Source organism: Beta vulgaris, chromosome 5, assembly GCF_026745355.1.
Source record: "Beta vulgaris subsp. vulgaris cultivar EL10 chromosome 5, EL10.2, whole genome shotgun sequence".
Taxonomy (NCBI): domain Eukaryota; kingdom Viridiplantae; phylum Streptophyta; class Magnoliopsida; order Caryophyllales; family Amaranthaceae; genus Beta; species Beta vulgaris.
The window spans coordinates 818,426-837,435 of record NC_079206.1 but is presented as its reverse complement, the minus strand read 5'-3'; the positions used below and the strand labels follow the sequence as shown (position 1 = coordinate 837,435).

The 19,010-nt window shown below is 33.1% G+C and overlaps 1 protein-coding gene across 1 annotated transcript; it reads left to right on the top strand.

Moving 5' to 3' along the window:
* The first annotated feature begins 15,752 nt into the window (after positions 1-15,752).
* LOC104892043 (probable lipid phosphate phosphatase beta) lies at positions 15,753-18,386 on the top strand. Its single transcript, XM_010677859.4, has 2 exons — positions 15,753-16,347; positions 18,173-18,386. The coding sequence occupies exons 1-2, from the start codon at positions 15,846-15,848 to the stop codon at positions 18,184-18,186; spliced, it is 516 nt and encodes a 171-aa protein (XP_010676161.1). The 5' UTR covers positions 15,753-15,845; the 3' UTR covers positions 18,187-18,386.
* The last annotated feature ends 624 nt before the right edge of the window (positions 18,387-19,010 follow it).

The following is a 19,010-nucleotide window of genomic DNA, read 5'->3' as shown; positions in this document are numbered from 1 at the left end:
GTCACTTCGGGTCAGGTTCATGTCGTGTCAGGGATTGCCATCCCTAGTCTTAATATAGTTAAAATAAATGCTAGTTGTATTTTATGAAAAATTGTTACTTACTTCTTTCATTCTTTTTCAATAGCAACAATGAGTTTAAACACAGTTTTTAAGGAAGTAAAAAAAGGTTGAGTTTAACATAAAGGTATCTCTTTCATTAACTTGAGTAGAAAAGAAATAAATCCTTAATAAAGTACAGGCAATTTTTATTTTTATTTTTTAAAAAACTACCTTATATATATATATAACCAATTTTTTTTTCAAAAAACTGCATTTTTTAAAATTTTCTTTCAAAAAACTATCTTATATAACAAATTTCTTTCAATATACTACTATTTTACCTTATATTTAAACTAATCAATAGACGACAATCGTTGTAAGTGTTACTGCCGTTGGGATAGCGAGAAAATAGGAGAGAAACGAGGGGAAGAAAGGAAACCAGTTTTTTTTTTGTGCCCACTCGGATCGCCGGAGCTTTGCTGTGACTACATCCGACTACTACTCGAGTCGCACACCTGGCTTTGGTAGGTGAGTTTCGCAACAAGAGTTTCTGCATACGGTGAGTCTCGAACTCGAGACCTCCTTTAAGCGACATCAAGCTACTTAGCACTTGAGCCAACTCTTGTTGGTGAAAGGACACCAATTAACGGTGACTAAATTATTAGTGATTAATCCCCATTAACAGTAATAAAATGGTAATATATTGAAAGAGATTTGTTATACACGGTACTTTTTAAAAGGTTTTTTTTTTTTTGAAAAAATGATTAGAATTGCACTTTTATAAAATAAAGCAACTTTATTAGACAAAATGAGTAATTAAAAAATAATGTAAGGGTAATATTTTCAAATAAAATTATTTTTTTTACTAAAAGTGAATTGTTACCATAGATGTGAAACTACCCAAAGTGTTAAATTGTTCCAAATAGAAAAAGAATTGAATTAAGGCGGTTTGACTTATTTCCGAAAATATAAGATCTTATAAAATAAGATTAAAAAAACTAATATGAACCCGGTGCACACTAATTAGTGTGCACCCGATCCATATCACGTGAGTTTATGATAGTGTATATTGATATGATATAGTGTATGTTAAAATGATATAGTTAGTGTATATTAAAATGATATAGTGTATGTTACAGTGATATAGTATATGTTAAAAATGATATAGTTTATATTAAAATGATATAGTGTATGTTACAGTGATATAGTGTATGTTAAAGTGATATAGTGTATGTTAAAATGATAGAGTGTATGATAAAGTGATATAACGGGTCACGTGCCTGGACCTGGTCCACACTATTTTTAGTGTGAACCGGGTCCACACAAGTCGGATTGAAATAAGATAATATCATATTAGATAAGATCAGATAACATAAAATAAGATGTTACCCATATAATAAACTATCTTATAAGATAAGATAAGTTGAATAAAACGGATCTTAAGTATATGTTATTTTAAATACCAAATTAACTTTGGCTTAATATTTTGAGGGAGCCTTCTGATATTAGCCTATTAGGGGGTTCAATCTCCATAAAAAAGCACTTCCGGAGAAGGGATTTTCGTATCCTCCCCCTCTCAAGTCTCAATCCCAAATTAAAGTGTCTATATTCTAGCTATGAACTTGAACATTTCTCACTCGATAGAGCAACAAACAAAGGGAAGCAAAAAAAATTGCGTAGTGAGAGTCGAAAATAAACAACAAAAACATATGAGTAAGTTCCAAATTTACATTTAAATGAGGTTGAAATAAAAACAAAATGATCATAATTATATGTCACGGATGTGCCATCCTCAATGTAGTGATGTGCCCATTTGGTAGTGTTGTTCAAAGGAGGAGTGGAGGACCCTGTTCTGCAATTACTTGCACATAGGGGAAGGGCGAAGGCTCGATCTTTGATTGTTCATCTGACCATAACATTAATCAGGTTTGTCGTCTTGACTTGCCTCATTTATGTTGTTTAACAAAGATAAAAAAATTTAGATTGCTTCCAATATAATTATATCAAGTATATTCTTGCAATGTTATCTTAACTTACTGCTCAATGGATGAAATAAGTCATTTGTTCTAAACTTCTAATTATACATTAATTGAATCTCCATAACTAAAACTTATGATTTACATACAAATGAAATAAAATTAACCATTTTTTCACCTGTACCTTTGACAATTTTTTTTTTCACCGTATATATACTCTTTCGACTTTTGAAATTCACCATATACCCTCCACTTTTCAAAAAATACGTTCACTGACCCTTGATGATTAACGGCGTTAAGCTCTGAAAGTCTGAATTTCCTTCTAACCTAAATCTAACCCTAACCCCTAATCTAATACCCTAACCTAATCCTAAACACCCCTCTCCACCATAACCCTAATCCTAAGTAAACCCTAACTTTCTCTCTCCCTAACCCACCCCATCCCACCATCCCCGCACCCACCCCTATCCCACCAGCCGACCCCAACCCAACCCCAACCCCATCACCCCCCCCACACACACACACAACCATCGCAACCCCGCAGGATTCGTTCTTTGGACAATTCTGGAATTCGGGATGGTATTCCACTGAACTACCACCTCTCCCTCAAGTATAATATCAAAATGAGCATACATTAGTATAGGAAACATACGAGGAAGATATATGCATTGAATTAAATAAATAATTTCCCCAATACGTTGCATAATTCATATAACACTTGCAATTTCAAGGTGTTTAATTTGATGCACCACTCTAACTATTTATCTTCTATTTTGAATTAGTAAAAACTATAAAATTTGATATTTAAAAACTACATATTGAGATGAACGTAACAATAAGATACCACATGCGAATGTATTTTTTGTTATTTGAATATTTGACTAGGAGATTTAAAAATATGAAAATTAGAAGTTCTTAATATGCTCAATCCAATGACCACTAAAATGAAAAAATAACCTAGTGCAAAGACATTAAAAATGAGAGCAACCAATTACGTACGATCAAATATCTTTGTAGAATACTTACCTGATACAGATACTATTACAATCAAATGAAGTTCCAAAGCCAATCTAATTAGCCAAAAGCTAAAGGAACTACTATAAATGTAGTTCCTTTGTAAAAATAATGATATCAGCACAGTACATAGTATGTGTATCAATGTATGCATGTTATTAGTTTCATCATACATGAAACGTATTCATATCTGAGCATTACGCATTCATGCACTTTCATGATACATAAACATAAGTCATAAGTGTAGATTCTTAGACAAATCTAAGCAGCAATTTGCTAACACTAATTAAGTACTTGTGCCAAAAAAAGAAGAGAACATTACATCATTTGCTATACTCTTGTTCCCGTCATATTACATGGACAGAAAATTCAGCTGTCAAACCGTACAGTATCATACTACCATTGACTTCGTCTTGGTGTCATCAGTCATGCTGTTACGTTACTCATGCATGTATATATATATGCATGGTGAGAAGCTTCATTGTTTATAGAATCTTTTTTGGTCAATAAAGTATAGATTATATACAGTTGTTTGTCCCAAAGGAATGATAATCCAATATACGAAATTATCTAATAGCCTCTCATATGAATAATAAGCCGCTAATTTCGTGAGCGGTTTTAAATCAGAAGTACTATTATGACTTGAATAGTAAAAGATATGTGATGCCTTTCTGAAAAGTTATGGAAGTATGGTAAAATTTTCAAGCCTTTGGGCTATATGGCGTAACATTCTCATTTATACACCACAAATAATGTCACAAATTTAAAAATAGCTAGTGATTTAATTTATATCTGAAATACAACCCCAAATGTTGCATTTTTTTAGTATTCGTTTGTTCATATTTCTATGCAAGTGATATGCATTCACTTTTACATACATCATGCACCCGTTCGCTTGTATGAGAACATTATATATAATAATACATTGCCATATATCAAATGTATTATTTCTTGGATACAACCAATAACATGATGTAATTTGCGTCAAAAATCTAAATCAGTCACCTACTTTCGTAACCTTAAACGGGATGAAATAAAAAACCGAAATCATAAAAAATTGTGGCCGTCCATGACTCATTAGATTAAATACCCGGTAGGTAAAGTACCAAACTAAATTAAGGCAAACCCTTTTTGTTTCTCTCTAATAAAGTCAGGAAAGAGCACAAAGAGGTTGGACCTTTGCAACTAACTACGAATACTACTATTGTACTTCCTTAGAATCAAAGCACAACTTTAAGTGTATTGGTACACTGTTTCTTTCGTAGCATTACTATACACAGTTTTTTTTGGTAAACAAAGAAATGCATTAATTAGATAGTTGTAAAAATAAAGTTATTACAATCCGCTACGAAGTTGTTAATAGTATAACTCGGGGGATGGGGAAAAGTTCGAGTTACATTCACTTCTTCATCACTTTTACGGGCTTCCTTGGCTAGACTGTCGGCCACTGCATTGTCCCTCCTAGGCACATAGATGATGCTCACGTTACTCAGTCTCCTGCACAAATCCCTGCAAATATTCACCACAAGTGTAAACATGTCAACCATATTCCTGTTTTCATTGATGGCTTGAATGGCCTCTTGGCAATCATTGTAAAGGGCCACATGGGTGATGTTCATATCAAGAGCAAATTGCAGGCCCATTTTGATGCTCTGGATTTCCGCCATTAAGCTGGATTGGGCAAAAACTTTCCTACCAAACCCCCTAACCCACTCCCCCCTCCTGTTTCGGATTACCCCACCCAGCCCAGCAGGGAGCAAAGGCCCAAGGAATGAGGCATCCGTATGGATCATTGTACACGGTTGGGGCTGAAAACGAAGGATTGTGTGTTTGTGGTGACCCTGTGAATCATTCATGGCTTTATAGAAATTAAGAGCTTGGGTCTTAGCCTTGGCCAGAACCGCAGCCGGAGTGGTATGTTTTCCCTCAAAAATGTAAAAGCACTACAATTACAAGCTTAGATTGTGCTGTGTACTGTGGTGTATTCTTGTCTGCCTCATATAGGTCACTTTAAATTTTGTTATGTTTATATATATGATGTATGCATCAACATCACCAATGTGTTTTAGTCTTTTAGAACTCTTTTTGCTTGCTTAAAGTATCAGTTGTGATAAGAAATTACAAAAAGTAAGAAGTAAAGCATTTCATGATTTGTTGATAAGTACTCCATATTCTTTGATTTTCAATCATAATTATTACAATTTACAAACGAAAGTTTCCGCAAGAAAAACATTGTTGTTTTGTTTTTAGTAGTACAAAAGAAATTAGGTTACTTTTCTTTCAAGTAAGAGACCTCGGTTATTATTATAAAATAAGAAGAAAGCGCAAACTCAATTGTAATGTAATTAGTAAGGTGTCTAAAATCAATTTTAATATATTAAAAAATAAAATTTGTTGATCAATAATAATCCTGGTCTAAAACCAGCTACCATCAACATTAACTACACGACATCATTTTACGTAGTTATATTCATTTTAAAAAAGTCGACTATACAAATCTCTATTATATAAGTCAAAGGGGAGCTATAATGTCCCCTTTAAAAAGTCTTTTTTGTCCTTAGCTAAATATATAATTGGATATTTAAATTTTCTACAATATATTCTTTTCTAATTTAAAGTTGGGGTCAAAATTCTAATGATGAATTAAACTAAATAAGCATTAACAAAGTAACTTGATACAATGAGAAAAATGGTAATTAATTTTAAAAAATTACAAATTTAATTTGACTATATGACCTTACATCTAAATGTTCAATACAATTTCTAATCACTTTTCATTAGTTTGTATAACAATAATTATAAATATAACACTTCTAAAATTAAATTTAAATGAAATTTATAAAAAAACAGACCCAAACAATCGACGCATGCATCGCGTGCATAAAATGCTAGTTTCTTTTATGAAAAGGCTTCACAATATATTGGCATGGACCATGGTATATAACTTTACTCACATGCTAATGAGAGATGGGCATTTATGTAATTCAAGTAAGAATTCTCAAATTTCTTTTAACATATAGTTAATCAAAATATACATGGAATGACATTGGAAGAAGAATTATGAGAATATAATCTTTTTTATGGAAGTTTGGGTATGAACAACATGTGGGGGTAGAAGAATAGAAAGAGAATGGAAACTGGCAAGCAAAGCATCTGTAAAATGTTAAAAAGCAACACTGAAATCTTTAGTATTTTAATTCCAAAGTTTTCTAGTAGGTAGCTAGTAAAACGACAGTTTTTCTTTACAAAGTTTATGTTCTACAATGTGTTTGTGTTAATTGTTATGGTTTCTTTCGCTAATTTATATGTGTCGTGTTGTGGTGCCGTGTTGTAGGCTTGTGTTCAGTAATTTTGCAAATAACAATATTTTTTTGGGGGAAGGGGTTGCATACCACATTAAATTAGGTCAAGAAGAAAATTATCCTAATCGTAGATCAATAAACTTCATCATAATGGGACAAAATCATCGACATGCGCTGTCTCACTCTATAGATCAATAATTAAATACTCCAAATCGACCTATTAGCTAAAGTAATTTTTATTTTACTGGCATATCCCCTTGGTACATCTCAAACATCATTGAGCATATCTTTAGAGAAGTTAATCAAGCGATGGATTAAGCCACAAACGTTGGTCGGTTGGTCACTTAGTTCTTGATGTTTTTATTGTAGATCATTGTAATTCGTCTTCTTTGACTTCTATCATTGTAAACGATACATTAGGTCTTCTCCTTGTGAGGAGGGCGTCGTTCTACTGTTTTTTCCTTACCTTATTAAAAAAATATCCTAATTCTATCGTATATAGGACATTAATTTAAATAATTTAAATAATTTAAAATTGATTTTGTTTAACTTATATTAACTTATCGAATTTATTTGAACTTATTTAGCATATTTGAATTTGCTTAAACTTATTGAAGTTGTCTTGTAAAGTGTTAGCTTTATTGAAATTTATTTAATCTTAGCTTATTAAAACTAATTAAAACTTTTTTACTTATCATATATAAGCTATCTTAAATTACTTTTTAGAAATAAGTTAAAATAAGTTGAGTTAAATAGAGCCTAGCTAGTTGGTAAGATTTTCAAAGTGTATTTGTGATTTTGAAAATTCTTTCTAAAGATCATCTAAGTTAGTCAAACCGACTATATAAACATTAAAAGCATAATTATTAATCCAAAATTCATATATACCCAAAAACAATATTGATTAACCACAAGACAATAATTATTAGGATCATATGTCAATTACTACCTTTTTAGTGAGTCCAAATCTTTTGTCTCATTTTTTTATACCATTATATGTGCTGTTTAATATTATTAGTCCACATCAAATTCAAACAAACATTGATATATTAAAAAAATAAATAAAGTAAAGAATAACAGACATCAAGCGATAAAATTGAGTACCACAGATAATAGTACAAATGATAAGTGAGACATAAGATTTTTTTTTTCCTTTTCAATAGTTCACTTTGTAATTTACGACCTTATTCAGAAAATAGTTGTAAATCCATACCTCTGAAACAATTTATATTTTATAATTGCTACAATTGCCAATTGTCAATGGATTTTTTTGGGGGCTAGAGCAACATTTTTTTTTGAGGCCGCTAGAGCAACAATTTGGGTCCAAAAATCCCCACACTAATAGGAGTACTTACTATTATGAATGAATATTTAACAATTGGTATGAATCAAATGATAGGAGTAAGACCTGTTCTTTCCAATTTATTTTCAGTTTAGTTCAATTGAGTTTAGTTAAGTTCAATGCAGTCCAGCTCTGGATAATAGTTTTACTCTCACATATCTCTATTCTTTTCATTTCAGTTCAGTTTAATTTAGTTTAGCTGTTTTATACAGAAGAGAACATGCTCGTATTGAACCTTCACAAGTAGATGTGCTTGTTTGGCAATCGAGTCAGGTAATTATTGGATCTCTCTGATAGAGTATAAATCTATTCCTGGGCCCTCAACCATCAGCTTAAGCTTTTGGTTGAGTTGGTCCCTTGACATGGTATCAAGAGCCAGCGTGACAAAAAGGTCACAGGTTCGAATCTCATCTACCCCTCCTTTCTTAGTGGAATATTTAGTACCAAGTATGAGGGCAACTTGTGTTGCATCCACACTTCAAGCCCAAAGGGCTCTTGTGTGAGGGGGCATGATAGAGTATAAATCTATTCCTGGGGCCTCAACCATTAGCTTAAGCTTTTGGTTGAGTTGGTCCTTTGACACTCTCTATTGTGTGGTAATATCCTAATACAAGATCGTGCCAAGCGAGACGATAAAGGGTAAGCTAATGAAAGAGTAAGTATATAAGGAATAAGAAAAAGACCAAATTAAAATTCCCTTAAAAAAAAGAGAATTAAATTAGTACAAGTAAAATTTTACCACATAGTGTATGATATTTGGCCTACAATCATGGCTTTGTAATATTTCGCCTACAAATCATGACCTAGTAATGATCATATCCAATAAAATTCTCTTAGCTTGATCTAACCCTTACTTATAAAGTTAATGGTTTTATATGCACACAACGTGTGCGAAAGAAAAAAAAAATCTGCCTTGAAATTTAATAGTATTGTCGCGTAATTTAATCTTTTTAATTTATTTAAATGAGTTTGATTGGTTTTTAGTTAAGAGTATATTTGTAACTTAGAGAGGAGACCAAGTCCTCCCTACTACCTCCACTTCTCAAAGGAGGATCAAATAGTGTTCCTTTAAACTTTACTGTCGATGTGATTAATTGTATTGGGTATCAGAAGTAAGGGTACACAATCATTTAATGCTTAAAAACTTATCAAATAGGAGAATGTTGCATTTGATGTGAAATATTACAAAGAGGAAAGTGGTTCATATATTGAGATCTAGAGAGAATACAGATCCATTAAAAGATTTAACAGTTAGTACCAATTACAATAGAAGGAAATAAGATGCATTAATTTTCTGAATATCCTATATATAAGTCGACTTTCATCGTCATACACTCGAGTGTATCATGAACATGGAATACTCAATGCTATTTTGCTCATTGCTCACTTAAATTCCAAACAATTCAAACAAAATATACACAAATAGGAGCGTCCTAAATAAGCAACAAAACAAGTGCATAGTATACTCAGATTTATGATGAATGTGCTAATTTTTATAATAATTTAAAAAATTAGTAAAATAAGAAATTCATGGTGTGAATATGAGACAACATATATATATATTAAAAAAAAAAACTAATCATAATGCATGAAATCATATTATATAGTTTACCACATGTAGCCTATGTCGTATCTATAGTGTAGCATTATGATGCCAACTAGGATCAAACTTAACGTAGTGATTATAATAATAATAATAGTGATCATCAGATTGCATGAAACAAAATAAGACTAGCTGTTAAGTATAATTAACCATATCTTATCTTATGTTTAATCTAGTTTAAAATTTGAATGAATGTGGCAAGGTTGTTGAATTGCATGAAACATACGAATTAATGGGTTTTTGCCAGCCTTTGGTGTCACGCTTACAGATTCTATTTGAGCTTCAACTTAGAAGTGCGTCTTTTTTTTTGGGTCACTTTTTACCATTTGTTTCTTTTTGGGCGTGATTATAATTTTCCCAGCCCCCAAAATTTGTGCTTGAAATTTAACCCCCTTTATAGCCCATGAACTCTTTTGTAGTTTTGGTTATTGCATATTTCTAGATTAAGGCAAATGGTGTTTCATCTTTTTGGTAACTTTATGGTTTTACCTTCGACTTTATTTACCCCTTTTGACCATTTTGGGGTTTAAGACCTCTTTTCAAACCTCAAACTCAAAGTTTTAACTTTCAAATTACTACTGTTGTCAACTAGTATTTTTTTGGTTCAGTTTTTTTGTTCATTTTGCCTTAACTTTAGGGTTTTGGTTGTCCAGTACTTGATCATCTATCTTAAGCTGTAAAAAACTTAAATAAATACTTTCACTATAGTTGCAGACTTGCAGCAGCCAGTAGGGTTATGGTACTGTGAATTTCGTGTGTAATTACGTGTAATACTTCCTCTGTTTAGAAATAGTTGCACCATTTCCTGTTTTCACGCTTGTCAATTGCATCAATAAGTAAAAATTATAAGAAAGTTGATACTAAAAAAACATACATTGAGATGAGTCTTAAAAAGATCTTATATGACTGTTTTTTCTAGAATATAAATCATCATAGACATTCAAAATATAAGATGTGAATAGTAAACACTATGCAAATGGTGCAACTATTTCTATAAAGGTTTTAAGAGATGAAGTATAAATCAAAGTCCAACAAGCAAATTTACAATAATCCTGACCAATTCAGACTCTTCATTTCACCTTAAGTACCCGTGTCGGATGCTCGATATTCGAACATTGATGGAATAGTTACACTTAGTATAAAATTTCCACACAATAGCCGAGCCGAGTTGCAAAGTTGGACATGAATACTTGAGTTCGAGCAACATAGACCATTACATTGAAACGGAATCTGTTAGAGGATATTGGACCATAGGTCTATATCTACGGGGAAGGCCCATTAGGTTAAATTTATTAGGTTAAGTTTATGTTATGTTTTATATATAAGTAATGTAATTGTAGTTAAAGGGGGCACAATAATACATCTCTCTAATTTATCATGGTATCGGAGCCTAAGATCTAGGGTTCCTCTCAATTTTATTTTATTTTCTTCTTTCTCGCGCCGGTGGGTGGTGGTTGATTAATTAACCCCACCGGCAGGATATTTCCGCAGTGCTCTTCTGTTGTGCTTTTATCTCTGATCTTCTTAATAATTTTTTTTTCTCCAAAAAAAAAAACACTAAGTACAAGTAATGCGTGATTTGTTATGTCTTTTTCATCTTCATTATTTTGTCTCATGCGAGACTTCTAATGGATTAATTAAAATATTGATGTTCGTTTATTTTTATTAAGGTGTGTTATTATTACTTCATTTTATTCATCTCTTCAAAATGAATCTGAAAAAAGCACCATTTTAGTGGTATTGTTTCATTTAATCTTCATTTCAAATCTGTTTCAAAACAGATTAGTTTCTTTTTAAAAATATCGATGATGTTTATTCCATCGAAAATTTGTTCTTTTGTTTATGTGATGATGATCATTCTATCACAACTTTCACCAAAATTGATTCTTTGGTCTCAATTTCAGATCTGTTTCAAAACAGATTATGAGACATGTTTTGGTTCTCCATTTGTCGTGAGACACGGTTTATGGGTTCTCCTTGTACCTTGAGACGAGGTTTGTTCATTGAAGAATTAAAGAATTGAAAATTTGAAGATTTTAAGAATTGAAGAATTTGAGTTCGATTTTATTTTTAGTGGTGTTTTTTTATTGTTATTTGTCCAATTGTAACGTTCGTTTTATTGCCGTTACAATTGCGGGAGGGTGTTAGAGGATATTGGGCCATATGTCTATATCTACGGGCAAGACCCATTAGGTTAAATTTATTAGGTTAATTTTATGTTATCTTCTGTATATAAGTAATGTAATTGTAGTTAATGGGACACGATAATACAACATCTCTCTCTAATTTATCAGAATCATCGTCCCATTTCATGAATTATCGGATTTGACGCCATAGGCCATAGTAGTTATACGGGCAGTTGCATAATAACTGTTGCATGGCTTAGCTTCCTTCAAACTTCATAATGCAGAAACAAAATTGTGACATTTACTTCAAGATTAAGCATTAAGCTTCTTTTTCAGATTGATTAATTATGGCGAATTTGGTTAGTTCTGCATGCCCAAATTGCAACAGATTATTGAATTCGATATCTAACTGCAATCAATGTAGTTCTAACTTCTAAATTCCCAAAAAACTTAAGAGGAGTATTAGAATGCTCATATAATATAAATGTAATATTATCCTCAGTCTCACTGCGTCAGGTGTCAGACCTTACTTAGTTGATGTTGACCGATTACTACTACGACAGCCATGGAGTTAACTATTCTCATCAATACTTTACCTGTTACCACAAATTAGAGTCAGATTCTCACACATATTCCTTCATTTTTGCCTTGTTTAGTTGTTTATGATACCCTATCCGACTCTATTTAATTGTTACATTTTCCATTTCTCGTTTTATGAGTCCTAAACAAGAGAATTTCTCTAGAAAAAGAAAAAACTTTTGAGATTTTGCGGGTTTATGGACAAAGAACTGGCAAACCCGTATGCTTTAATTTGTTTCCAAATATATGGAAAGAGATGTTTTTATGTCAACAACAGAAGTCCAAGCTCATAAAATTATTGATCTTGTAACATCATTAAGAAAACATGGAAATTTAGTTACCTAACTACATTTTAGACATTTAGTATGTCTCACTATAATTAGGCAGTATGAGGTTACTGATTAACTAAATAATATATAAACATACATCTCAGATATAATACACGTAATATGTTATTCTTCTTTTTACTTTTGTAAAATGAAGAGCTCTATCGGCTCATAATCTTTCGCAGGTCAATCCGCTCGAATGAGTGGGCTAGATACTTTTGAGCGGAGAGGAGGGGAGAGGTAAGAGAAACGGAAGAAGAGAAAATGTTGAAAAAAACACAAGTTTAGCACTTGATCAAGTTACTTTATTTTCACTTGATATCATGTGAGAAGCCAAAAAAAATTACTAAATTAAATTATAGTTAGAATTATTGCGGAACAACATGCATCTGTTTTCTTCCTCTTATTAAACTTGATTATTCACAGAGACGGCTAAGGCCATGTTTAGGGTGAGCAACTGCATAGGCCCCGAAATATAAGGGTCCAATTCTATTAGTTGTCCGTTCAAAGAAAAAAAAAAAACTAAATCTAATTACAAATAGAAGGATATTAATTTCTATTTGGTATTTTTCTGCTTCTCTTATCGTCCAAAAACTCTCATTTATAACTCTTCCTTCTCTTCTATTCACCAAAAATTTAATCTTTATAATTTATTTTAGCACATGGCCCCTAATTTTATGAGACGGTCCTAATTATCCATAATTTCGATCATCTTCTTTTATACTTTATTGAATTTGATTAATTATAAAAATTATTTTCAAAAAAAAAATGGAGGTAATAAATTAATGAAATGGAAAAGCATTAAACACATGATGGTAAATAAAGATGTTGAAGAAAGAGCAGAAAGGTAGCAATAAATGGCTCTTTTTGGCAATAATGTGTGAGATGAAAGAGATAGCATAGCAGACACAAGTGAAGTGATGCAAAAATCACTAACAAAAAGATAGAAATGTAGCCAAAATTAATATTTTTACAAAGGAATCAGAGGTACAACTGACCATAAGTCATAACTTGGACTGCTACTGTTCACAAAAACCATACATCATGTGAATCTGATCGATGTTGTCCCCTTTTTTTTTGTTAGTTTGGGTTTGTATTTGCAGTATATTGTCAATGTCTCTAAAATTATGTTGCTCAGATCTTGGTGAATGAAACGCAATCAAAGCATTTTCAGTGGTCCAAAGTTTTGGATATACCTGTTAGGAAAGTGATGCTTTGGAATTTGGAGCTTCATCTCTTCTTTCAGCTAGGTCCTCCAAGTCCAAAGTTTTAATTTCGTAATATTTGTGGATGGGTTGTAATGTTATATTTGTCATGACAATAGTATATTTGATTATTTGTCTTGAGCCTGATGTAAAATAAGATCGGAAATAGCGTTAGATACAATCTTATTTCAATTTATGTGTTATCTTAGATTTAAATATTTTTTATTTCATAATGTCATCCATATTTATCCAAAAAAAATTATCAAGCAAAAATGTTTTACTCAAATTTTAACTATGGAATACCATTTTATGAATAATCATGAAACCATTTTAGAACTTGGAACACCATTTTATGAATAATCATAAAATCATTTTATGTATACTGTAATTCTCATGAGATGTGGCTCACAAACAGGGATACAAAAGTTGAACTCTGCAAAATTGCCCCATAACTTCGGGAGAAGGGGTGCCCCCTCACAAAGGGGGTTGAAGTGACCAGGCCCAGACGACTGTTTACCAAAAATACAGGTCTCCGCAAAGTCGTAAGACCATATATAGGGGCTGACGCCTGCCCAATGCCGGAAGGTTAAGGAAGTTGGTGACCTGATGACAGGGGAGCCGACGACCGAAGCCCGGTGAACGGTGGCCGTAACTATAACGATCTCCAGGTAGCGAAATTCCTTGTCGAGAGTTTGAAATTATAATTTAAGCCTAATTTGATCCTTTGTACTATCAAAATTTTTGGACCTGATTTAAAAATTGAGTGGGCTGAGCTAACCCAATTAGATATAACTTAGCTTATCCAACATTGAAATATGGCCATGTGGGCCTGGATGATAACAAATCATCTTAGTCCATATTACAGCTGGGTCAATCAACTAAATAGAACTATAGGAGCATATGCTCAAATTTGCCTCAATGTTTCAATTTCAAAAAGCACACGAGGAATGATAAACCATAGCTGATATTAGCATATGTGTCCAACAGTATCGTATAGCATGATATAAAATTATAGCATACTTCTATCACCTTAACATTAGATTTACGACATTTACCCATGGTATCATTAGACCAGAATTACCAAGCTATGTTTGACCTAGTAATTAGGATTATGCTACCAATCTTGACATTGGAGTGTTTGACCTAGTAATTAGGATTGCGCCTACCAATCTTGACGTTGGAGTTTAATGTCCACCAGGAGCACTTTGACAGTAGGGATTTACCTTACCATCCCCCTTTAGACCCTTACTCTCAAAGTGTCTAATCCACTAACCCCGGCCGGATTTATTTGTATGAGCTTCAGATGCGATAGCCGATAGGGCAATTGTGCAACTTAATTTTCATTAATTCAGTCCCAAAAAATAGTCTTAATATCTATTTCATCATCTCATTATCTTATTATCTCATGACCATACCTATTCTCGAACTCGAAATTGTGCAACTTAAGCCACTCCAATTATCACCATTGTCCATTGGGCTCTTTTAGTTTGATAGCATCCTGATAACAAAATTTGTATCATAAATCAAAATGACTACCAAAATCCCCATTGTGGGCTTCAAGCCTGGATCATAGATTCACATAATATAGAAAAAAAAAAAAACCCACTCCAAACAAACCCAAGACGCACACACACAGAAACAATTGGGCTCATTCCTACACAAATACTAGAATCTTAACTTTCCAAATCCGACCCATGTCATTCCAACTACAATTAGGCTCATTCTTCCACCATCGCCCATATATACTTTTGATCTACAATATTTTCTATTTCGTACTCATAAATATAAAAAAATTGATATTATTAATATATATTGAGACAAATTTAACAAGATAATATGTTTTTTTTATACAATAATGAAATACTCTCTTAGTTCTTTATTAGTTTACCCGTATTTTTTTGGGATGTCCCTTATTAGTTTACCCATTTTTTTGTTTCTATTTTAGGAATAAGACCACTAGCTTTTCATCACACATACATTCAACTTTAATGTAAAATAATAATTCCCATCAAAAAAAAAATAAAATAATATTTCTCTTTCTTTCTATGACCCACAATATTATTTCTCTTAAAACTCTCTGCAAAAAAAAGGGTAAACAAATAAAGGCCGAAAGGAGTATTTGATTAAAGTCGGTAAAATTTGTCGTTTCCTTAAAACTCTATGAAAAAACAAAAGAGTAAACTAATAATCATCGGAGAGAGTATTTGATTAAAGTTTGTAAAATTTGACGTCCAGAATAGAAACAAGAACTAAAAAAAAAGGAGGAAACTAAACTAAACTTCCTAAAATATTCACTCCAAACCAACCGAAATCTCCCTCTCAAAATCTCCACCATGACTAACCCCAAAAAACCACCACCACCACCACAACCATCAATTCTCCACCACATATTAACCCTAGACACCACACTTTCCCACAACATCCACTCATTATTCCAACCAATAATCCCACGCGCCACCCTTAAACTCCTCGAAATCACCGGCGATGGTCGTCTATGGTTTCCTCTCTCAATCTCTCTCCTCCTTTCTCCAATCTCACTCCACTCTCCCACTCTTTACTCTTTCTCTCTCTCTCTCCTCTTAGGTCTCATCTCCGACATTCTATTCATCGGAATCCTCAAACACCTTATAAAACGTCGTCGTCCTATGTATAATCCTGTTATGGGGTCCACTCTCCCCGTTGACCATTGGTCTTTTCCTAGTGGTCATGCTTCTAGAGTCTTCTTTATTGCTTCTATTTTCTCTCTCTCTATCTCAGCCGTTGATCAAGGGATTCATCATTTGAAGATTTTTCATCGGAGTGTTATTGACCGTTGGATTGGTGGTCGTGATTCAGGTGAGATTGTTGCGGTTTTTTTTGTTTTGGGTTGGGTTTGGGCTGCGCTTACTTCTATTTCTAGGGTTTTGTTGGGACGACATTTTGTTTTGGATGTTGTTTTTGGTGCTTTTGTTGGGATTTTTAATGCCTTCTTTATTCATCGATTTTTGTGCTTTTCAATTTAGATTACAGTTATTTGACTGTTAATCACATTATTGTTATTAGGCAAAATTAGCCTCTCACCACTTGAATTATAGCTCGTGTGCACCCAACACTACCAACTAGGAATTGTAGCCTAAACATCACTAACTGTGGAGTGGGGTGTATTTCGTACCATAAATGAGGCCGGAAGCCTAATATGTTGTCGAAGACCGTGGGTTTTATAGTAGAGACTCCACCCCATTTTGTTGTTGGTAGTTGGTGGTAAGACGTATCAGTGGCGGATCCAGAATTTAGCAGATTTAAAAACATTTTGATAAGTTTTATTGGGATCAAGTGATCCGTTCTATAAAGAACAAATTTCAAAATCCAAAATTTATAAAGAAAAATTTTTATATTCAAGTGGGTGGAACTGCATGTCTGCATCCTATCCCGTAGTTGGTGGTGTTTACACTACTAGTCATAGTTGGTGGTTTTGGATGTACTCAAGCTATAGTTTAGGGTGTTGATGTCAATTTTGGCTTATTATTATTATTATTATTTATCAAGGCTGTATGAAGTCGGAAATTTTATAATGGAATCATAAACATTTGTTCTATTGTTTATGATTGTTCAATTTCTACATTTGAGTACCTCGTATGACATTTGTTTTTGTTAGATGTACAATTGACATTAAGTATTCAAGACTCCACAAAAACGATTGCTACTCCTTTTGAGTCACCATTATTTGACTGAATCTTGGTAGCGGTTACACAAGAGGGCTCTCATAGTCCTCTCGGATCTAATTTAATTGATTATGATTTAGTTGTGGGAACATATAGCATATATGCACTCGTCATTTGAATTAGTTGGTAAAGTTTTGGACGATAATGAGCAGATTTTAGAACCAAGGGATGATGATTGTAATGGTGAAGGAAGTATATGTTTAGGACTATATAGAGCTTGTCATCTGGTGTGGAAAAAGTTCTAAAACTTTGGAGAATGGAGAAATTTGAGCTTCAAGTGTTTGTAGCTTCATGGTGCTGATTTGTCTGCTGGTGCTAGAGAATTATTGAAAAGCTCTTGTGTTTCTAGTCAAGCATTAGGAATAGTTAACAGTGTAGAATTGCAGTAAAACAGTTAGAAATTTAGAATGTAGTCACTGGCATTACAAACTCAACTTACGATTTAGAATCACAATTTTACATCGAATGTAGGACGACGTATCATATGACTTCGTGTCTTCACCATGGCCATATCTTAGGTGACATTCACAATCCACATACAATCGCTTTTGACACAAGCGTGTTCTGTTTATGGTGGTACAATTATTTGTTGATGCTTGGTGGTCCAGTTGTTGTCAATTCATTATTCATGAGTTAAGCTATGTCTTTCATATGTTTCACAGTGTCTTTTTATTGCTGTGCTTCTGTGAACTTGGACCAATTGCTGGTCTGTCTTTGTACTGGGATGCATTAAGGATTTATTGTTTAGTTACTAAGATTATGAAGTGAACCATTGTTATGCTACTCTGATATCGGCTTCAAGGAGCCAATCTCACCTGCATAATTAGGGTTGCTGAACTGACCTTTCTTTAAGAATGTACTGTTTCTTCTACCATAAATATTGTGATTTGGTACACTAGTTCATTATCAGGTGTTGAAATATAAACCTTGTCTGAAACTTTTTCATGGTTTTGACCTAGATAATGCCTACTAAGACGATGAAATGCGTGTTTGCTATGTTACTCGGGCTCCGCTACAAAAGTCTGTAGGATGGGTATGTAACTATGTATGTACTATTAGTAAATTTTGGGGACTTTACATACTTTAACCCCACAAAACATTAGGATATGATGAGTGTATCTGTGTATAGCAGGAAGCTTATGCATTTGTCTCAATTGTAGATACTTATTTGGGTTATTGTGGTGTAGAGTAAGATTGGAGACCCCAAAAATTGACTGTCATGAAAAAAATCCAGAGCTCTGAATCAATTTGACAGTGAAGCTGAAACAGTAAGGACTGGAGTACTGTACTCTTAAGATTCAAAAAACTTGGATCAAATACACTGAGCTTATAATTATATTAAAAACTATGTTACTTGGACACGAATTGAGTGTCTACTCTGATACGGGTGTCCAAGTGTCCGACTTAGCTTTTTTTGTAGAAAACAGTCAAGTTTTTAGTTTAAAATGAAGTATCCAAGTAAAGTATCGTGTCTGTATGATACGACACGACATCTTATTTTTGAGGTAAATGAAGGTGTCGGAGTAACACTGATTAAAAATACACACATGATACACCTACAAATTGATGCTTTGGGCTGCTGAAACTGAAACTGAAGTTGAAGCGTGTGTGTGCTTTTCAGGACCAGTCTGAGATTGAGAGACTGAGGCCCCCCATGATTAGGACCTAACCTTGGACCACAGTTAATCTTTAGATCTGTTTCAGTCTGCAAAAGCCCAATTTAATGTGACTCACTCACTCACTGCCCACCTCTGTCATTTACATATGTTTTGGTCAAACTTTTTATTGTGTTGACTA